The 24057-nt window shown below is 37.7% G+C and overlaps 1 protein-coding gene and 1 long non-coding RNA gene across 2 annotated transcripts in view; both read right to left on the bottom strand.

The window, feature by feature from the left end:
- Positions 1-1527: 1527 nt before the first annotated feature.
- On the bottom strand, positions 1528-10285 carry LOC137496948 (uncharacterized). Its single transcript, XR_011017537.1, has 2 exons — positions 6306-10285; positions 1528-6053 (listed from the first exon to the last, which is right to left on the bottom strand). It is a non-coding gene; the product is annotated as an uncharacterized lncRNA (long non-coding RNA).
- Positions 10286-12072: 1787 nt separating this feature from the next.
- LOC136871770 (thyrotroph embryonic factor) overlaps positions 12073-24057 on the bottom strand; it is a 260775-nt gene continuing 248790 nt past the window's right edge. Inside the window, exons 5-6 of the mRNA XM_067145345.2 lie at positions 14307-14444; positions 12073-12159 (exon numbers count right to left, since the gene is read on the bottom strand). Of these exons, the coding sequence (XP_067001446.1) occupies positions 12073-12159; positions 14307-14444 (225 nt within the window). The remainder of the gene's footprint in view (positions 12160-14306; positions 14445-24057) is intronic.

Here is a 24057-nt window from a genome sequence, read left to right as displayed (position 1 = left end):
TCGACTGACTCCAATCAACACCTCTGTACACATCAAGCCCACCAACTATCAGCAGTAACTCGTCCGGCTCCTTGGCTAACTGGTTAGCATGCTGGCGTTTGGTCACAGGGGTCCTGGGTTCGATTCCTGACAGGGTTGGGAATTTTAACCCTAATTGGTTAATTCCCCTGGCACGGGGACTGGGTGGATGTGTCGTCTTCATCATTTCATCCTCATCACGATGCGCAGGTCGCCTACGGGAGTCAAATCGAAAGACCTGCACCAGGTCTCTCTGGAGGCCACACGCCATTTTCATCAGCAGTAACTCCATTATAATATTATTGAAATTTCCAAATAGGTTGTCATAGCCTTAACTAGTGGGGCTCAAATTTCTATGACCTAAAAACTTGGAAATATGATGCAAAAGAGATTAAATATTGTCCAAAATTTTCTTAGAAGACCAGCAGCAAACTGACTACATTCCTTTTTCTCGTCCTTTCTATTTTGACGACTTAAATGATTGCTAGATCCATTACTTTTGACTTTCATTTAACTGGTAAGCATTTCTAAGGAAAAGAAATTTTAAAAAACCCTAAAAACAAACAAAATCATGTGGCATTCTTCTTCTTTATTTCCCGTTTCCAATCTTCTGGGTCAGGTCGTGAATCAACGACCTCCACAATTGTCTATCTCTCCACTGATTCCTTCTTTTCTTCAATATTTCTTTTACTTTTAGTCCTCTCTTCTCTACACTCTCCTTCACCATATCCATCCACCTCTTTCTGGGCCTTCCTCATTGTCTTCTATTATTTTCTCTGTAAATACTCGGCTCTTCTTACATTCTCATCATATGTCCATACCATTTCAGCTTACTGGTTTCTATCTTGTCTTGCAGTTTAGGGAATCCAATTCTCTCTCTGATTTCTATGTTTCTAATCTTATCACTTCATGTCTTCCCAATCATTCTTCTAACCCTGTAGCCTTCAAAACCACGTATCATCCTGGTCTACACAAAGTCAATCGCATTTAAAAACAAGTTCTCTCATCCTCAGTCTGCATCAGCAAAACACATATTGATAATACTTGAAGAATGGCTAAATCTATAATAATATAACCAAATATATGCTTTCATACCAAATTTTTAGTCAAATAGTTAGGTAAAAATATGCATTTATATGAACAATAAAAACCATGTCATGGTCACAAAAGCTTGGCATGTGTTTAATTTAAGTTAGTAAAATGAGACCAGGATAAAAATATGAAGACTGTTTCTTGTGCTTTCCCATTTTCACAGTGGATAAATGCTGGGGCTGTACCTTAATTAAGGCCACAATCACTTCCTTCCCAGCCCTAGCTATTTCCTACCCTATCATCGCCATAAGACCTGCCAGTGTCAGTGTGATGTGAAACAAATATCAAATGTTGTAGAAATCCGAGTCATAGAAAGCCGAGCAGAAATATGTACAAATTCCTTCATGTAATTGTTTTGTTAACCATTCTGTAGATGGGAAAGCAAGAAGTGGGTAAAGAATAAATAAGGAAAGAGCCTTATGCAATTATTCAAACAATTTTATTTTATATTTGCCTTTTATTATGATAATGCCTTCTGGGATAATAACATGTCTCTCTCAAATAAAATTCTCTATAAAATTTAAAAACAAATCAACTTCCAAGACTAATTGTGAATGATACTATAATTACTAACAGTGACCCATGCAGTTCCACACATAAATATAAATTTTAATAAGTTGAAATAACAAGTTAAAAACAATTTCACTGCCTGCATGTCAAATTCTACATTCTAAATTAATGTACAAAACATGAAACTGTCATTAGAGACAACATAAGACAGGTTAACAATTGCTTAGCAGTAGCACTGACATATTCATTATGATAGTTTTAAAAATAATTACAATTATAGTGCTAATTTATTACTGTAACAGAAGATAGACTATAACTTTCAACACCTGTCTCTCTACATATCTGGGATGTCTTTAATAATAATATTGTATTCTCTTTTATATACCAGTAATAAATGCTGATTTTCAGGAAGAAGCCATCTTATTTCATCAATTTGCAAAACAAAAAACAAAAATATTAAACTATCTTCATTTCTCATTTTTTTAAAGTAGGTACAGATTCTGCATATCAATCTTATCTCATTTCAGATGATATTTTTCACAAAAACGTATAAAAGCATATCAACACTAGAAAGTGCTAGTTTGATATTCTATAATAAAAAAAATACATATTCAATGCTGATATTCTGTATTTTATCTCCCCAAAACACTTTTTTGAACATTACTGCATTTCTGCAGTTGACACTGATTTCAAACTCTACTGAATGGCATTCCTATAAGTTACCAATAACTTAGGCCATTTTCTAACATTCTAATAACCAAATATTATTCCTACTATCATTATAACAATTATTTTTCCATGGCTCTACAATGTATACAATTAGCAAAGTGCATGTTTAGTTATGTAGTATCTCTGTTAATCACATGGAAGTACCGTATCTAAAGTTGTAGGCTTCCAAGAAACTACTGCATGATGAGCCAATTTTTTAGAAGAGAATCTTGAATATGTGAAGGAAAAATGTCATGTCTGCCGAATACAACAGACCAGATTCTCCAATAATAGCAAACAAAGAGAACGTCTCATGTCTAGAGTATAATGAAGGCTGGTGAGAGGAAGAAAATAGGAAGTAGAGTACTCCCAGGCAATAAATATAAAATTACTAGAGAATAGCAACACTGTTATTGTTTATCAGAATGTATTAATTTAATGGCACAACACTTATTCATTCTCTTGATAATGTATTCCTGAACATAACTTTTTTATGTCCATGATACAGTCAAAATCCCCAATAAGTAAATAGATCTTAATATTCTAGATTTTCTGATCCATGATGGAAGCTGCTATAACGATGGTATTACATACTGATATATTAAAAAATGACATATATGGCTCTCTCCTGGAAGTCTCAATGAGATATCAGCCACAAAAAATATATCATTAAAACAATTCTTTAAACAGAACTGCTATATTTTAATCACACAAACTTAACTGTGTCTTACAGACTATGTGGACTGGGCGAGTTGGCCATGTGGTTAGGGGCATGCAGCTGTGAGCTCGCATCCGGAAGATAGTGGGTTCGAGCCCCACTGTCGGCAGCCCTGAAGATGGTTTTCTGCGGTTTCCCATTTTCACACCAGGCAAATGCTGGGGCTGTACCTTAATTTAGGCCACGCCAATTCCTTCCTAATCCTAGCCCTTTCCTATCCTATCGTCATCATAAAACCTATCTGTGTTGGTGCGATGTAAAACAAATTTTAAAAAAAACTATGTGGGTCCACAGAGTCTGTGCCAACAGGAATTACACCAGGCCATGCAGTCAGGGGCACGCGGCTGTGAGCTTGTATCCGGTAGATAGTGGGTTCGAACCCCACTGTCGGCAGCCCTGAAGATGGTTCTCTGTGGTTTCCCATTTTCACACCAGGCAAATGCTGGGGCCATACCTTAACTAAGACAATGGCCGCTTCATTCTCACTACCAGGCCTCGTCGCCATAGGACCTATCTGTGTCGATGTGACATAAAGCAAGTTGTAAAAAAACGAGAATTACCCTGTAAACTGATTGGACTCAAGCGCCCCTTGGTTAAGCAGTTTATATCATTTACATACAGTGCAGTTAAGTTTAATAAAAGCCTTCATGGAGCCTAAATGTATCGGAACCCCACCATTAACAGGCCTGAAGATGGTTTCCAATTTTACATCAGGCAAATACTGTAGCTGTACCTTAATTAAGGCTACAGAACTACCTTTCCATTCCTAACCCTTTCCTGAAAATTTACCTGAGTTAGTTTAATGTTGAATAGCTAAGAGAGGGGAAAAAACCATCCTTTTAAAAAATGCAATAACTATTGCATCAGAATAATTGTACTAAGAAAAGTAAAAAGTACTTATTTAACCCTCAATGTACTATCTTTGAGAACTGTTGCAGTAGGAATAAATACTAAAAGGCTATAGGAAAGCAATGCCAACTCCTCAGAGACCATCAAGGCTTCCAATATCAGCAACCTTGAAACTACATGGGATAGTGTGGTTAGCCTGGCCACCTTTACCCCCACTAGAATTAATCTGGTATTCATTTTTGGTGTAGGTCGAGTGAACATCAGGGCCATATGCCTTTCCAAAAGTGGAATCTTGTTTCTAAATTTTTCAGCTTACCGACAGAGAATTGAACCCTGTTCTTGTAGTTGAACCAAACACGCAGTTACTGTCTTGGTTAAGGCAGTGAAAAATAGTGCCCAGCTGTTTCCAGTTTCAACTGGGCCAGAGATGGAATGAATGAAGCCCCTACTACATTTCTAGGGTAATGTAACCAATCGACTCCATAAAGTTTAGAGTCACCAGCAGTAATTGCCTACCATCTTGCGGCGAGGATAGGAACTCTGCTGGCTGCTGAAGCCTGTTGCACTCTTCTGGGGCAATGATTAATGACTGACAGATGAAATGAAATGACATTGGAGAGTGTTGCTGGAATGAAAGATGACAGGGAAAACCGGAGTACCCGGAGAAAAACCTGTCCCACCTCTGCTTTATCCAGCACAAATCTCACATGGAGTGACTGGGATTTGAACCACAGAACCCAGTGGAGAGAGGCCGGCATGTTGCCGCCTGAGTCACAGTGGCTTCATTGCTAAGGCAGTACCCAGGGATATTTATTTTAAAACAACAAACCACAAATATATGAAAAAGGAGTTCGATATTGACTGGTGCATTTTTCCATGAAGTGAGCATCATTTTCAGTATAGTTGTTGATTCTATAATGGCTTTTGAATGTAGTATGAGCGTCTGACAGAAAGACTGTCAAGCTGCTCTTTTGAGTCTGGGCACAAATTTCAGTAGCTAGAGGCCACAATTAATTGCTGTGAATTAGAGATACAATAACATGATGATCATTTCTTTTAACTAGAGACTTTAATGGGGCTAGGACTAGAATGTACTGACACAGTAGGAATATTTTGCAGCTTTATATATGATACACAACAGAGTCTGACTCCTTGGCTGAATGTTCAGTGTTCAGAGGGTCTTTAGTTCGATTTCTAATTGGGTCAGGGATTTTAATTGGGTGTGATTAATTCTTCTGGCCTGGGGACTGCCTGCTAAAATGGGCTTCCTACCAGTAGAAAAAAAAAAGAAATTGCAGACATGCAAGTAGCAGTGTACTATCAAACTTTTTTTTTTAAATAGTAGGTTTTCCCCTATGAAAAATGAATAAAATGGTAATTAAAAACACAGTTTAATGATTTACTACTTGTAGGTGAGATCCCTAATATGACAGCACAGCAAATTTAAAAATATGTAACAGGATTGTTTTAAAGCAAGTTACAAGCAAAATTATCTACATTTGTGGACAGGAGAGGGGTGCGGGGTGGATGTCTTTTAATACAAATTATTTTGTGTCTGGTTATTTTTTTTAAATTTAGAAGTTGTGTTTTATAGTTCTAAATTATTTAAAGCCTATGCAAAAAATGTATAAAATATTTTGTTCTTGAAACTATGATTAGGATATCACCCAAAATTTAAATATATGGATATGAATGGAATACATTCATGGTAGCTGTTGTTGGGGACCACCCAGGGGCTGTAAACTTGGTAGCAAGTGATGGCAACCACTGGGACAACTTCACAACTTATCTTTACTTTTTATAATATAATAAACGTTATGAACTTGCTTTTAGGGTTAGAGTACCTTTCATGTTTTGCTTTTTATCTATTCAAACTTTTGTATGGTCATTAAAAAAACTTTGTCAGTAGCCTCTTTGCAAAGCTCCTTAAACTTGCACTGTATTCTTTCATAGAAATTCAGGAAATTAGCATTATAACACAATATACTATGTTGAGATGCACAGTAGACTGAGGAAAAGAGTCAGTAGTAAACTTGGTCCTCCTTGCCTGTTCCTTAAACTAATTTACATGTAGTTATATGGCAGTTAATCATGAGTCACATGACTCATGAGCTCAGAGTTGATACCCATTCAGAAGATCCTTTCTCTAACAAGGAACCTAGCCGGGCTGAGTGGCTCAGACGGTTAAGGCGCTGGCCTTCTGACCCCAACTTGGCAGGTTCGATCCTGGCTCAGTCCGGTGGTATTTGAAGGTGCTCAAATACGTCAGCCTCGTGTCGGTAGATTTACTGGCACGTAAAAGAACTCCTGCGGGACTAAATTCCGGCACTTCGGCGTCTCCGAAAACCGTAAAAGAGTAGTTAGTGGGACGTAAAACAAATAGCATTATTATTATATTATTACAAGGAACCTACACAACTTTGAGGTCGGGAAAATATTGTTTTTGATATCGTTGAGAGCACCAGACATACGCTACATTAGCTGCTAATGGACACCTTGTCCAGAAGAACAATGGAAAGTTTACCATTGGGTGTCGCAGGAATTTTTGCCTCTGAATAGGACGATGATGTGTGGGAGATAGGAGTTACAGTTCAAAAATGATTGATGTCGTGTTGCCTCCGAAAAGGCCTCGTGCAGGTCTTTCTAGTCGATGTCCATGGGCAATATATACATCTGAGTATGGTAGGGCGATGGCGAAACCCAGGTAGGCATACTGCCTAATCCTGTCGAATAACATCAACAGGTCTGCTCAAAGCTTAACGTACCCATCCAATGGACAAATCACCATGAACAGCATCACTGAAATATTGAAATGGGCTGGACATATTGCTCTAATGGAAGATGACAGATGGATGAAGCTAGTGTTAGAATGGAGTCCAAGAGATCCTCAGAGGCCTAGGAGGAAGCACCAGACAGATGGGACAAAGATATCAAGAGAATAGCTCGTGCTTCCTGGCAGAGAACTGCTGAAGACCATTCCACTTGGAGAGTTCTGCTAAAGACTTACCTGAGCAAAAGTTGTTTTTGCACAATCATATGTTCTCATTCAATGAATCAATACTTAAAACTGAATGTGAAAAAGTAACAACTATAGAAGCAGGAAGAATTCTCGCTAACTTGCAATGAAATATGCTGGAAAATATTAGTAATGATTTGTTAGATGATGAAGAGGTAAAGTAGATTTCTGAATAAACCAGCATAGAATATTGCTGGGTGAAAATGTTTGAGCACTTTGCCTCAGCTGAAACATTTGGTTAGTTGTTGAGTTCATGTTGTGTTTACCTGGAAGTGATGTTTCTATCAAATAAGCTGAGGACTATTGAAAAAAGCCACGTCCACACAGACAGGCTCAGAGCAGTGCTCATAACCAAAACAAATTTTGTGTATAACTGTCTAAGAATTTCTTTTGCGATGGTCAAAGAAAACAAGCCACTACTAAAGAAAATTTACTCCTCAGAAAAATATGTCCTTGAAAGGAACATATTAATTAGACCAGAAATTTGGTCAATTGACTATTGTAGGAGTTCACAAAATCATCAACGCAGACTTTCTACCTACAACACAAGCAGCGAATTAAGAACAAGTCACTGCATCTAAACCAAACATGAAATCCTTCAGTGCAGCAAACCATTCAGGACAATCATATTTGTATAACGTGGTGATTCAATATGTGCTCTTTAAGAATGGTCCTATACGGAGGCAGGTACGTTTTGCATTATCCAAAAGGTAATCTTCCCACGCTTTCCCTCCAGGCAAGATTATCCAATAGCAGCTAACATTGTACATAGGAACTAGACCGTGTATGGCACCTTCAACAACCTATTGCTTTCTCGACCTCCAAGTAGGATACATGCCACATGAGAGTCAGAACAAAAAAAAAAAATATATATATATATACAGTGAAATGTCTCCTAACGGACACCTCTAAAGTATGGACATTTTAAAATTCCCCAATTCTGAATGGCAATTTTACTTCTCAATAACAGACATTCTTAATAATGAACAGCCTGAAAGAAAGCAGTTGTAATTCCTGGAATTTGACAAAATAATTGACAGTATTTCGAACTAATGTGCACTGTTTCATTTTACTGCCGAATGTATTTCTTTTTAGAAGTGCAGACAGTAGACAGTATTCTTTTTGGTTGCCTTGAGAGGTGTGTGTCACATATGCTAGGTATGATTTTGCAGAAATGCAGATCTAAACTGGAAACATATATTGAACAGAAAATTGTAAAATACTTTAAAATTCAGAAAAAAAGATAGATGATTATTTTGGACAATCAGGATCTGGCCAGAAATAATTAGAAGCTATTGAAAATGAAGGAGCATTTTGAGTGGAGCAATTTAACAAAGGATTACACTACATATACTCTATTATCTATAGTAAATTTAAATCTGCCATATGTATTGTATTTGTTGAATTTAGTAATGTACTGTAATATGCTTATCCTATTGCATAACATCCTACACTTTTCTGAATAGCAGTCACTTCTTAATGTCCGTTATTGAGAAGTTTCAGTATATCCTGTTCCAAATCATTGGTAAAGAGAACTAAGAGAATAAACTAGAATGTATTCTGCAGGCTACATTAAAAGATTTCCTAAAAAGTTATTACAAGCTTTGGATAAATGTTTTAGAATAAATTTTTGTGGCAATTATGGGAAGAATCCCAGCCTATTTACTCAAAAAAGACCTTAATGATTAGTGACCTAGGTTTGTACTGCATCTCAATAAAGAAAGTTTCTATAGCATGATAGATATTAAGCTAAATCACTACCTAAGTCAACATAGTTCATTAGACTCATCTGCTGATACTATATGGGAATATCCATATGACATTCATTAGCATAATCTGGTCTCTTGCAAGGCTTCATTACATTTTCCTAAAAAATTTGTTGCTTCATAAGCATTCGCACTGTATTAGTAAATATCTGTAACAAATCAACAGCTTTTCTTTTTAGACGAGCTAAGGCATTATCGACCACATATCACTGATCTAAAATCCAGTCAACAATAGAGACCAAGCAATCACTGAAATATAAGCTTGGGTATATACATTCAGTTTCTGTCAAAACTCTTAATAAAATATATTTTGTGTTATGTAAATATATAATTCTATTATAGACACCTATTATTTCTGCTAGTATACTATATGTAAACCTATCTGCATTCTTGTAGCAGAATGACATTAGCAATTGAATTAGCTTCAACAACACAGCACCTGAATTCTATATGTACACTTTCTGCATTTTGGAATGGATGACACTCGAAAAAGAAAGAAATTCTTCAAAGCTTACATGGATATTCAACATTCTACTTTTTAAAATGTTATGAACAATTTCATCCCAAAATTTAAAAAATGTCTACTTCTGAGAACTCTATCTATAATGATCTACACTAATTTGTTCAATCTTGACCAGCATAAATCGTGGCAAACATTTGCACAGTAAATATATAGTATAACACTGATATTAACATTATGCTTGAAGGATTTCAGAAGTTCTCTGGGAACTAAAAAACTTGTAGGAAGCAAATACACCTTCCATCAATAATTGTGTGCAGTATTCCAATAGTTGGGCAGTTAACAGCTTACAGTATCGCTGCGCTGGATGATGGTATTCATAATAAAGTGTTCAGATAATTTAAAACAATTCTTCTCTATGAAGATGGTGAGCATTATTTGGATTCATGCTGCACACAATCATATTCTAGAAAAAGTCACCTACTATCATACAAGCTTACATATAAACAGGTCACAAGCATCTGCCAAATAACCATCTCTTCTATAACAGTATACTATGTAACATTAACTACATTTAAGGATCACTTATATTCTAGATATCTGATAAATTGTTTCATAATTGCTGTGATGAATTTACATCTATCACTTAGAACCTGTTAGAATTATACATGAAGTATCAAGGACTACAATGTGAGTCCATGATCAGAAAGCCATGCATACAACAAAACTGCTGTTTCTCAAAACATACAAATTTACACATATAGACACACAGAGCACATCCATACAGTATGCTGTGAAAAATGATGAATTTATTTAAAATATCAATGTGCTTTTCCTATTATGAGTAACATAGAAAAGTTAACACCAACCCTGTAGCAAGTGATCTGGACTTTCATCCACAGCTTCCAACTAGTTTTCCCACTTGTTCTTCACATAATGAATTTAATCTTGACAGTCAAAATAAGGAATACCTAGTTTAGGCATATCTTGGATCTGCCTTAGGTAATACCATCAGTGTCCTCCCCAGAAATATTTGTCAGCCAGGTGGCAGAAATGAGCAATAATTAATATTATAAAATTTCAATTTATTCCCTTCAGGGCATTAACAGTAATATCAGACAGGAAAACTAACTGCAAAATTGAACTATTCTGGCGTTATTACCACGAAAGTGATATAATAGTGTATTTTAAACTTCTAGTGTTCTACTGCTCGTTCATAATCATGTAACACTGGGGCATACCACTCGGTTGCTATGGAGTGCCATACGGGTTTGTGACATCCCGCAAAATCAAGTGCTTGCATGGGATTCAGCGCTAATCTAGACAACCCTCGTGCACGACACTACATAATAGTCAAGCTAACATTTAAACTCCGATATAACTGATGCAATTACGCTGACAATGAAGATTTATCATTCAAATAAACAGATTTTAAGTATGTACATTTTAATTTGGAGGACCCAATGACTCTAATATGTATTATTACGTAACTAGCACACATCTAGGTTATGTTAGCTGGGCAGTCTGTACAAAGGGCAGGGCGGGCGCCCATTTAGAGGTCCTAGGGAGAACACTGACCATTCTCAAACCTTATCACATAGTTTGCAATGCACAAATATATAACAGTCCCTTCTGTCTTGCAATAGTATTGCCGTCTTTTACTTTCCCGGCCTGCCGGTAAGTTCAGACGCAACTACAAAAGAAAAGGGAGAGTCCCAAACAACAGGCACCCTTGATATTTTATCTTCTACTGGAATTCTCAAAATAAAATTGTATTACAAAATAAAATACAAAATCAACATATAACAGTAAACAGAGCAGGCTACTAAAGAATAAAAAATTAGATATCCATCTAACAAAGACTGCCTCCTACTCCAAAATATTGAAAAATGATTTTTTAAGAAGGTTTCATGAATGGAAACTTAAGTGAAAAATCATGTTCACTGGAGAACAGTTAATGTAAGTAATGTATGAACATTATCCAAACTCGTTTTGCATTACAAAGAAAAAATTCAATACTGTGAATCTTCAATAAAACATACATCAAAACTTGCTGTTAAAATCAGGCACAATCCTACTCCTTATTATATAGTAGCTTCCCCATATCAAATGACATTTAGTTAGCTTCACTTGGCATAGCAGAAGCTGCCAATTCCTTAATCTGAGATTGAAAGAGAAATAGCTGCCGAACAGGATGATTAGAAAGAGATGTGTAAGAATTTTGTTTGCCAACATTGATTCAACACACAGTGATGTAAAAACAAAAGAGTAAATCCAGTTTACTCTGTTAAGAAAAGTACTATCTTGCCCCAGAGGCTTTCCATATTCTCTGAATCTAAATCTATCTATACACAGCTCAACACAGTGAGAAACAGAACAGAATCACTGAATGGTAATAGATTGCAGTTGATTTTTATGAACTTCTAAAGCGAGTTACTTTGCATCAGGACAGTTAATAACATCCACTTTTTAAGAAGCTCTTCTATGAGAACAAATTGACAAATGGGAGTCAACAATCACCTTCAATAGTTGTTCCAAGATTCATTGTAGGATCACCACAATATGTTTAAATATAAAATAATTCAATCTTGATTTCTTTAAAGTATCACCATTCAAATGAGTATCCACCGATCATTAGCTACAATTTGTAGTTTTCTCATCTGTATGAACGGAACAGATATTTCACTATCACATTCTTGAAAATGAATGTTCATGTACGTATATTGATATAAATCTGCAACGATGTTGGATGCATTTGAAGTTTGAAGGTGATATTCACTCCACATAAGCACTTTAGCCAGGATTTTGCTTTGTAGTCTGCTTCCCTTGTAGTTTGTCCAGAGACCAAGCAGTTTCCATTCACGATACGAATATTCACTGCATGGAGCATACAGCCTTAACGGCAAGTGTTATGAGGCAAGTGCTGGCAAAGGAACTACACATCCGTGAATTTGGACAACTTGTCACGGAGAAGAAGGTTCTCTTTCTTAAGTCGGTCCAGCTCCTGGCGAAGGCCCAGATTCTGCAAACAAAAACACACATCACAGTGTTGTACAAAAGTATAAATAAATAAATAAATGAATGAATGAATGAATGAATGAATGAATGAATGAATGAATGAATGAATGAATGAATAAATAAATAAATAAATAAATAAAAGAAATTATAGGTGAAATTACTTCAAAGAAGAATTGAGAATTAAGATTTTTTTAAATTATTGTACATGAGAATAATAATTTAATTAACCACTTTACTATAGCACATGATGAACGTGCAGGAACAACAAAATGGACACTTTTTTTTTTTCTTTCTGAACTGTTCTATATTTCCAAATAATTCAGAACTGACAATCAATGAAGTGCTAGTTGTTTGTGATTGCAGTGAAGTTAGAAACTTGACAGAGAATGTTGTTTACAAAGTCTGTTTGAATCATCACCTACCATATTCAAATGCAGGCATCAAATTAGCATAGTAAACTCTGGAGTACTTTATCAAATACAGCACACATTGCACAAACTTCATCATATACTGCAAGTATCCTGGTGAGATGTGTTTCTGGGTTGGGCACTGGTGTCACGTACACAAGACTTTCAATATGCCTCCACAAGAAGAAGTTCTGATATTTCCAGGCGTGCTGTAATGCAGGTTTTCATCCTATTCAAAGTCATTGTACCAAGCGAGCTGGCTATGCGGTTTGGGTCTTGTAGCTGTCAGTTTGGATTCGGGAGACAGTAGGTTCAAACCCCATTGTTGGCACCCTGAAGATGGTTTTCTGTGGTTTCCCATTTTCACACCACGCAAAATGATGGGGCTGTACCTTAATTAAGGCCATGGCCGCTTCTGTCCCTCTCCTAGCCTTTTCCTATCCCATCGTCACCATAAGACCTATCTGTGTCAGTGCGATGTAAAACTAACCGTTATAAAAAAATGACAGTAACACAGCTAGTACCATCGCAGACAAGTATAAACTTACTTAACTTTCTGCAGTATAGGGATTTTAGATTCCTCCTGTCCCTCTCATGGGGAACATATGTCCAGGATGAAAAACACACCACAGCTCGGAATGAAGCCATATTTCTACTATTTGCCTTAAGATTTACTACTTCTTTCAAAAGAAATTTGTAAGAGCAAAATATTTATTTCAGCAGTGGATACTGCCATTTGATAATCAAAATCCGGCGATTGATTTCTGTTTTTGAACAGAACTTCATATTAGAGAAAAAATTATTTTGGTTATGATCCATGTCATTTGCTAATCATAAGGAGATAGCTGCCTCTGTGGATCAGCGGTAGAGTGTCGGCCTCCGGATCCCAAGATAGCGGGTTCAAACCCGGCAGAGGTAGTCGGATTTTTGAAGGGCGGAAAAAAGTCCATTCGACACTCCATGTCGTACGATGTCGGCATGTAAAAGATCTCTGGTGACACATTTGGTGTTTACCCGACAAAATTAATTAAATCTCAGCCATAGACGCCCAAGAGAGTTTCGGTTTACTCGGTCTGCCATCTAGTGGGGGCCTAGAGTAAAACGGAACGTTGAAATTGACGAGCAGACAGCCAGATGGCGTCAAATTGAAATGTCTGCACACGGTAGCTGAGGCCATACGATTATTATTATTATTATTATTATTAGGAGATGATTATATGTGTTTTCTATTTTTGAAGAAAATTCCACATAAGCAAACAGTTCATTTCAGCAGTTATCATTATCACATGTTCATTCATCAAGCAATAACATTAAAGTTTAATTGTCAGTATAAAATGCACGTTTCAACGTTTACGTGGGAATATTATTTTTATTATTATTTTTTTTTTGGCCATATGCGTTTATTAAAAAGAAATAAACACTCATGTCTATTTTGTTTCTTGTTAATACACAACAAGAAATACTGTTAAATATACACTTACGGAAATTAAAGAGCAGTTCCGCAATCTCATCGTCCCCATTCTACTGTTTATGTGTAACAGAGTAAGTGTTTAACTTTTGAAAGAAGATCCTGTCTGTGTAGGTTGTGTCTACTAGAGTCACATTTACATGTTGCAGAAAAATCAAGATATTATCTTGTCCTCGATACTATATGGTACATATCAAGCTTATACTGATATAGGTTTTAATGTCATAATGAATTTTCATGCCATGCATTTCTCAAGAAGTGAAGCTGTGTCATTACCTCTTTTTCAAGGAAGCCAGCTCGTAATGCTATCTGGTTTTCCTTCACACGCCGAGCATCACGGGACCGCTTGGCAGCCAGGTTGTTTTTACGTCGGCGAGCCCAGTACTTTTCGTCCTTTAGGTCATCTGGCACAAACTGTAAGAAAACGCCCTACAGTCACAACAATTACACAAGTTGCTCAGTACAAGAAGTTAGAAGCTGCAAAGAAAAATTGTTACATGGTGGAACCCATTACGACTATTAAAATACATGCTATCTTTATCTATGAAGTATACGAGCAGTGATGGGAAGGGTACAAGAAAAAGTAATCGGCTGAATTACACTTCAAGAGAAATTAATTTCATTTTATGGGTCCATATTGAACTTTGATTAAACCAAATTAAAAATAATAAGTGAGTTAATTCCACCTTTTCAATACAAATTAAATTGTGTTTATTAAATAAACATTTCATGGGACTAGTTTTGACCTGTTTAAAGGTCATCTTCAGCCATATCACGTGTAGAACAAAGTATTTGAAACGCAGTTGTTTTAAAGATGGTCTTAAAACATAGACATCTGACACTATGAATGTTTCTAGAATTTTATGAAAACACTTTTGTTGTAAGAAATTAGTTCACTTAGCTGTTGGAATGTATGAGAAGAAGAGGTCTTTGATATTCTTCGTAGTATTCAAGAGCGTAGATACAAATCGAAATTCACAGTCTTGATGAGATGTGGAATTGGGTGTATATTCATAATGTTGTTTTAGTACAGAAGAAGAAGTCATTTGATATTCTTCATACCACTGCAAAGCGTGACTTGACTTGCTTGACTTATTTCCTTTAATTCCATGTGGAACATAGGGCCTTGACGAAATTTCTCCTTTATCTGCCGCCAATGCTTTCACTTCCCTCCATGTCTTGTTAACTCCAGCAATCTCCTTATCTATGGTTCTCTTCCAGGTAATCCTCGGTCTGCCTTGCCTGCGACACTGCGAAGCGTAGATACACTTAAAATCATTTATAATCTTGATTATCTTATTGATTACCTTATCTTGATTATAAATGATTTTAAGTGTATCTACGCTCTTGAATACTAAGAAGAATATTAAATTATTCTTCTTCTTCTTCTTCTTCTTCTTCTTCTTCTTCTTCTTCTTCTTCTTCTTCTTCTTCTTCTTCTTCTTCTTCTTCTTCTTCTTCTTCTTCTTCTTCTTCTTCTCCTCATACATTCCAACAGCTAAGTGAACTAATTTCTTACAACAAAAGTGTTTTCATGAGATTCTAAAAACAATTTTTCATAGTGTCAAATTTCTATGTTTCAAGACCATCTTTAAAACAATTGTGTTTCAAATACTTTGTTCTACACACGATATGGCTGAAGATGACCTTTAAATAGGTCGAAACTAGTCCCATTATATGTCTATTTAATAAACACTATTTAATTTGTATTGTAAAGGTGGAATTAACTCACTTATTATTTTGGTTTGAATTACAGTTATCTAAGAAATATTTTACTCAGTTGCAATTTACTTTTTTAACAAGTAATCAGTAAAATTACAGTTATTTTACAGAATGCTAGTTTTAAAGAAATCACTGACATTTTGGAGGTGGGGGAGGAGGTAGGGGGCTGGAATACTGCAAAAGTTTGCTACGGAAAGATATTACAGCCCAACCTGCTCTAACGGACACCTTCATTCAGTGGACACCTCCATATACTGACATTTTTTCACAGAACTGATTTTATTTTACATAAGATACATGTTAAGTAAACTCGTTTAAGCGGACACCTCGAATTCCGGACAGCGGACATCACCATTAGCCTCGTCCACTTGTCTTAAGCGGATAGTTTAAGTGTTCCAGGAAACTTCCTTTACACAGGTCTTTATCGTCCATTCTCTTAATATCATTCTGCAAACATACGAGTATTCTTTTGAATGTTTTTACTGTTTTGTGTCCCAAGAAAACAAAAAGAAATGCATGTAGGAATGCTGTAGTAGCTGGGTAGTTAACTGTTCTGTACAGGGCTCTTTTTCAACCCTTTTGTTAGGGTCATCTTGTCTTCAAATTGGTGTACATTCTGAGCATTCTAGATGCTCGGGAATGTGCAAGTGACCGTTTACTCATTAAGTTACCAAGGGATTTTCCATCCAGCTTCTATCATTTTATTCATAACTCAGATTGAAGCTGATAATGTCAAGGTCAGTTAGTTCAGTTAAACTTGACAAGGAAGAGACTTTTACGTGTGCTGATTGTTGAGACAGAAATACCGTAGCATTTCAATTGCCCAGTAAATATGAATAGGAGGGACATTGCAGTATATGAGTGGTTCAAATGTGTTTGAGCAAAGAAACTGTGAGTGAATAGGCCAGTGTTACAAGAAAAAGCATGAGAAATTGCAAATAACCTGAAAGTTGCTGTTAATTGAATAAAGAATTTGTGTGCTACGCTGGATCATTATTCCCTTTTTGAGAATAGCGCAGTAAAGAAAAATGTGCTAAAGTTGTACACCCAGCTGAATGATTACTTCCTGAAGCTGCAATGAACATAAAGGCTATAAAATCACTTGTAACATCTTCCAGGCAAATATTTAGTTACAAATTATTTAGAATAATCAAAATAAAGATGTATGCTTATACCTAAGGTAGATGTTTTTTCCGTTAAAATGTTTGATTAAGTTTTACAACCTTGTTTTAGCGGACATCTCCTGTAATGGGCATTTTTCACGGAATCGACGGTGTCTGCACAACAGAGGTTCAACTGTACTTAATTTTAAGCGTGTGTGTGGTATTTTTAAGCATAGAGACATCAAGTGCCTATCATTACTAGGTGACATGCAAATTTAGCAACACTGCCTTGCAAAGCCCATTTGAATTTGCCCACAAAACTATCTGATGGCTAACTTCAGCAGCTGATAAAATTACAATGCCATGAGATATCAATATTTTTTTTCAAATTATTTATCATATACCCAGTTCATCTTGTTTCCGACCACCCTATATCTGTATCCAGATCCTTGTGAACATTCTTTCCAAAGAGGAATTTACATTTTGTAAAAGTGGTGGGCTGGGTTGATGTTACACATCATATACATTCTTCAGTATAAGAATGTAAAAATTAAACTGGAAATAGAGGATGCTGTACATACTGAACATTTTGAGACAGAGAATCCTAAGTCTTAGAAGCCAGCTTGAAAAGATATCAGCTCAAATGTGTCAGTCACTATTAATGTTTCCCGGATTATTTATAGCTATGGCAGGACTGTAGTTACCTATAATGTGACTGGAAACACGTCAGCGATATCTGAAAGGGTGCGCTGATGTCATGATTGCATTGAGGTTGATGGCTGTCATTTTGAACAACTGTTGTGAGGTACAAAATGGTATTTTAACCCAATAAGTAAAGTAAAATGGTGTCCTTATCCTAAGATGGTGTTATATCTTTTTACTGTCACTTAGAATAACACTTCAAGAGGGTGGATAGATGTATAAATGGTAATAATGGTAACTAATGACGTGGCAACCAGAATATATATTTCTAAAGAAAAAAAAAAAAAATGACACCTGTCCGGCATACCAGATTACTGCAAGGGTCCAGAATAAATCAGCACAAATACAAATACACGTAAATACCTAAAATAATAACAAGTCAGCCTCTGCGGTGTAGTGGTTAGCGTGATTAGCTGCCACCCCTGGAGGCTCGGGTACATTTCCCGACTCTGCCATGAAATTTGAATAGTGGTATGAGGGCTGGAACAGGATCCACTCAGCCTCGTGAGGTCAACTGAGTAGAGGGGTTTCGTTTTCCACGTCAGCCATCCTGGAAGTGGTTTTCCGTGGTCTCCCACTTCTCCTTTAGGCAAATGCCGGAATGATACCTAAATTAAGGCCACAGCTGCTTCCTTCTCTATCCCTTCCAATCTTTCCATCTCCCCCTCCACAAGGCTCCTGTTCAACATAGCAGGTGAGGCCGCCTGGGCGAGGTACTGGTCCTCCTCCCCAGGTGTATCCTCCAACCCAAAGACTGACGCTCCAGGACACTGCCCTTGAGGCAGTAGAGGTGGAATCCCTCGCTGAGTCCGAGGGAAAACCGACCCTGGAGGGTAAACAGATTAATAATAATAATAATAAAAATGGTCCGCCTCTGTGGTGTAGTGGTTAGTGTGATTAGCTGCCACCCCCGGAGGTCCGGGTTCGATTCCCGGCTCTGCCACGAAATTTGAAAAGTGGTACAAGGGCTGGAACGGGGTCCACTCAGCCTCGGGAGGTCAACTGAGTAGAGGTGGGTTCGATTCCCACCTCAGCCATCCTGGAAGTGGTTTTCCGAGGTTTCCCACTTCTCCTCCAGGCAAATGCTGGGATGGTACCTAACTTAAGGGCTATGGCCGCTTCCTTCCCTCTTTCTTGTCTATCCCTTCCAATCTTCCCATCCCCCCACAAGGCCCCTGTTCAGCATAGCAGGTGAGGCTGCCTGGGCGAAGTACTGGTCATCCTCCCCAGTTGTATCCCCCGACCCAGACTCTGAAGCTCCAGGACACTGCCCTTGAGGCGGTAGAGGTGGGATCCCTCGCTGAGTCCGAGGGAAAAACTGACCCTGGAGGGTAAGCAGAATAATAATAATAATAATAATCTGGTGCTGCTTCTTGCGGATATCCTTTGAAAAGATGGAAGTAATGTCGAACATCGAAGACAACACGACCCAACCAAACACTAAATATGGAACAGTAAACCGTGTGCATATGTTTAAATACCTTCGTGAGTGGATCCAATGAAAAGGGCTACTGTAGGTACAGAGGCGTTAGAGGCCAGAGAAAAAAAATGGAGGTAGCTCTCCAAACTACCCGGAACGTTACATAACAGAAGTTGCTTTACTATAAATATCAAAATTCATTATCGCAACACTGTCGTGAAGCCGGTATCTCTCTATGCGTCCGAATGCCTTATCCTCTCTTAGAAATGTGTGCTCGCCAAGTCAGAGCAAAAAAGAGAAAGATTCTCCACAACATGCCCCAAACTACAAAAACGGGATCGACATACGAAACTCCAGACAAGCAAGATAGGGAAGATTACGGACACAATGCATAAACGCAGGGATCGCTTCTACGATCACAGCGGATGGACGATTCGCGATGGACAAAACGCATTTCTAACAATTTCTTTCAACAAGAAGAAGTCAAGAAAGTTCTCGAAGAAATTAGGATCAAACCTCCAAGTTGGGGTCAGAAGGCCAGCACCTCAACCGTCTGAGCTACTCAGCCACGCTCAGATGATCTTCTACTGCAGGTTTACATTAGAGAACTTTTAAAAGTGGTCATGTGGTCATTTCAAATATTATGCAGCACGATAAACTTTCACTTTAAATTACAATCTCATTCACACTTTGAGTAGGTAGCCTACTGTACTTTGAACCTGTCCTGTGGTTGTTCCCTCTTATAGAATCCAGCCTGCCCAAAGAAACTCTGAGAACATGGCAAAGTAGTCAGCTTTCCAAACAAGCTGGAAGTGTCGAAGGTGGAAATATGACTCGGTTGGAATGTCTTAAGAAATTTGTCAAATCTGAAATCCAAAATGAAGAGCAAATTCTGTTGGCCCAGACAGGTTTGGAAAAATGGAGTGAAAGACAAGCAGGAGAAGAAAGGTTCTTCTATGCCAATGAAGTGAAAGACAAGCAAGAGAAGAAAGGTTCTTCTATGCCAAAGAAGCAAATTGAAGACAAAATGAGTACTCTCAACTACAGTTGCAGCCCATCGTAGCAGCTAAGCTGAATCTTGTCATTTGTGGGAAAACTCATGATTAGTGAAAAATGTTTTAAAACTAAGAGCATGACCCTTGATGAAGGAGAAGAAAGGCTACAGAAAAGAAGCACTGTTTTCTGTTTGTGAACTAATCGCCTATCAAAGAACTATAAATCAAATGTTCATTGCTTAGCTTATGGTAAGATGAATGTTACAGTCATGTGTCTAGATATACTGTGTACTAGGCTGAGAAAAATGCACGAAAGGATAAGGAACAAAGCCAATTCCAGGGAACTTCTGACAGGGCAAATCACATGTGAATCAGTCAGATAACATTACAATTGCTTATGGTTACCCTGCATAGAATAGTATACAAAAACAGTGAGGGCTTTTTTGGATTGTGGATCTTAACAGTCATACCTCCCAAAGGAAACAGCTGATGAGCTAGTACTGAAACCCTGTGTTGAACAGATGGTGAGTCATGTTTTGTTTGGTGGGAGTTGGACATCAGAGGTTCAGAATTAAGTTGCAGAAACCCAGAGGAAGTTTCAGCAGTGAAATAAGAAGAGTAAAAGATCCGTCAATCCATTCCTCGCAGTTAAACATGTCCCACTTTGATATATGAACTGAGACTTAAAAATTTGGATCAGTGATACTGGTGAACCTTTATGGAGATGGACTAGTATGCCCAAATTCTCACTGGAAATATCATCCAACTCACAGCCATTGATACTAAACTGGGATAGGCTCTTGGTGGTGATCCCCCAATGAGAGGTTGGTATGGTAGAATAACATCTACGGTATTCCATGTCTGTTCTAAGAGTCGATTAAAGGGACCCCAGGGCCTCTTTAACTTCGGAGCGTGGGTTGGCGACCATGGGACCCTTAGCTGAGTAATTATATTGCTTCTGCTTACTTGTGTCAGGCTCTTCACTTTCATCCATCCTATTCTACCTACCTTGATAAACTCTCGTTCTTTTCCATCCCCAACGATATTAGGTTATGAGGCTCAAGGAAGCTTTCATTTTCACACCCTTCATGGCCCTTGTCTTTCTTTCGCAGATACCTTCATTTTTTGAAGTGTCAGACCTGTTCCATTTCTCTCTCTGATTAATGTTAATAGAGGATGGCTGCCTAGTTGTACTTCCTTTTAAAACAAACAATACTCACCACCACCTCCCTTGGTCAACACTTGCTCTTTCCCAACCCCAACAGTTAGGTTTCCAAGGCCTAGGGAATATTTCATTTTCATGCCCTTTGTGGCCCTTGTCTTTCTTTCGCAGATACCTTCATTTTTTTAAGTTTCATACCCCTTCCATTTTTCCTCTGATAAGTGTTAATAGAGGATGGTTGCCCAGTTGTACAGTTCTTCTTCTTACAACAATAATCGCTACCACCACCCCATGGAGGTGAGCTGCGTGTATTATTTTAGCCAGATAGCAGCCCTCTTGCCATTCTTAAATCTCTGGCAGTACCAGGTCACCAAGGATGGCAGCTAAATAGAGTTAACCGTTATGCTACGGTGGTGGACCGTTAACTCAATAATAACTATAAACAATGCAAAAACTAAATGTAAATAATCTACCAACAATAGTGATAGACATGTTTACATCCATATCTCAGCTGGTTACTCAGACCTTAAGCTCCCTACCTCAAAATGTTCAGTAGAGTATTCCCTCGTTTTCAATTTACACTTTTACTAAAGTAGCTGGATCTCAATATTAAATGACTGTTACTTTCCAAGTTTTTACCTGGATCTGAGGGCTGCCCCCTCTAGGGACACCATGCCCTTGATGTCGGTGTGGGGGGTTATGTGCTCGTTGACACTGAGGACTGTACCAGCTCAGGATTACCCACGCTAGATCGGCCTCGGAGTAGGGCAAGACTAACAAAGCTTCCCTCTTGTTTCCTGAGACATGTCTGTGCTTTTTTTCTTCATTTCTATTTCCTCTTTTCCTGTCCTAACCTCCTTAACTTCCATTTCTCTGACTGTCTAGCCAGCCTTTCTGTTTGAGGTAAAGCACCAGGGGCTCTTAACTTGGGAGCATGGGTTGGTGACGACAGGGTCCTAGCACTACTTTCACCTACTTGTGCCAGGCTCCTCACTTTCATCTATCTTATCGACCTCCCTTGGTCAATTCTTGTTCCTTTCCAACCCCGACGATATTAGGTTTGCGAGGGCTAGGGAGTCTTTCGTTTTCACGCCCTTCGTGGCCCTTGTCTTCCTTTGGCCGATATCCTCATTTTTCGAAGTATCGGATCCCTTCCATTTTTCCCTCTGATTAGTGTTATGTAGAGGATGGTTGCCTAGTTGTACTTCCTCTTAAAACAATAATCACCACCACCACCATCTTATCGACCTCCCTTGGTCAATTCTTGTTCCTTTCCAACCCTGACGATATTAGGATGGCAAGGCCTAGGGAGTCTTCTTTTCATGCCCTTCGTGGACCTTGTATTTCTTTGGCCAATACCTTCATTTTTTGAAGTGTCAGACCCCTTCCATTTTTTCCCTCTGCTTAGTATTCATAGAGGATGGCTTCCAACCACCACTACTCTTTGAAGTTTTCAGTAAGGTGTTGTCTTTTAAAGGTACATTTAATCACTAATTTATTACGGTTTTGTGCGATATCTTTTGAAAATTTAAAGCATAGTCCTGCTTTCTTATACATCTTTTAATATTGTGGAACTTACCTACCAAAGAACATCTATCCTTTCCCCCTAAAGCCTTTTCACTTTAAACTCAAGCACTGTTAGCCACCAGTATTGGATCTTTCATACTCAACTGTTACATGTCGACAATAATTTAAGCTGCCTTTCTATATAATTATTGTGGATTTTATTTAACGAACACAAGCCACAAGCTGAAGCTTTATCCATTTGTTCTAAAACAAAAAATCTACTGAACTCTATTCAAAGTAAAACAAACCTGCCCAATGTCCATATCGAAACCAGTCATCAATTGGAAGTTGGATGTGTTTTCTAGAGCCAAAGTCTCTGTGGGACATAAATCTCCATCATAATGAAAACACATCCACTGTGTTAAATGAACCAAATCCATGGTTGTCACATCGTCAGCCTTAGAACGGGACATGAAAAGCATATAATGAATTATCATCATGCCATCCACAGTAGATGTTGGATATCATGCAATCTCAGCAGTGATAATGACAAAATCCACATCTATCTTGGTATTTTTAACATCTATAAATATTTCCCTTCCCAATGTTGGAATTAAATGCAACACATTCTTACACACAGCAAGGGAAACTAGCATGAAGAGTGGAGTCAAAAGAGCTTTCTTGCTGTCAAGACACATTATTATATATGACTGGATACAGTACACATCTAAAGCTTGATACATTGCCATGCTGTTGCAAATATACAGCCCTGTTCAACAGTTTCACTGAACAAGAATCTTACAAGCAATACAATACGTATTTAGGGATTTATTTTACATTGATGTACTGTACAGCATGCTGAAAATGCAATATTCATACACACATGCTTGTAAAGCTCAACTGGAAAATCAGCTGCAATGCCTACAGCACAACACCAGCATTCATATAAGGAAATATGTTTGGAAAGGAACAAATTACAATACAGTACATTCTACTAGCAAACACACACAAAGAAAAGAAAGGAACTACTATTTTAAATTGAGCTTTTAACCCTCTGTGGTTTAATTTTTTGCTGGTGTCTTCCTGTACACTTTAGTCATATTTCTTTTCCTATAAAACAGTGTCTATTTACAGTGACCATGACATGGATCTACAAAGGTTGATCTAGAATTAAATGACTTATTTTAATAGTGAATATGCACTGTATAATGCAGCAGATATATTAATTAAATCGCCAATCTCTCCATTTGCCATATGTATTTTTCCTGTGTGATATATTTCAAAAGGGGCTGCCTGGCCGAGGCGGTAAAGGCGTGCTCGGTTCGCCCGGAAGGACGTGGGTTCGTATCCCCATCAGGAAGTCGTAAAATTTAAGAAATGAGATTTCCACTTCCAGAGGTGCACATGGCCCTGAGGT

The sequence above is a fragment of the Anabrus simplex genome, chromosome 1, assembly GCF_040414725.1.
Source record: "Anabrus simplex isolate iqAnaSimp1 chromosome 1, ASM4041472v1, whole genome shotgun sequence".
NCBI classification, from domain to species: domain Eukaryota; kingdom Metazoa; phylum Arthropoda; class Insecta; order Orthoptera; family Tettigoniidae; genus Anabrus; species Anabrus simplex.
Note: the sequence above shows the minus strand (reverse complement) of the source record. Positions and strands in the feature narration are given on the sequence as shown.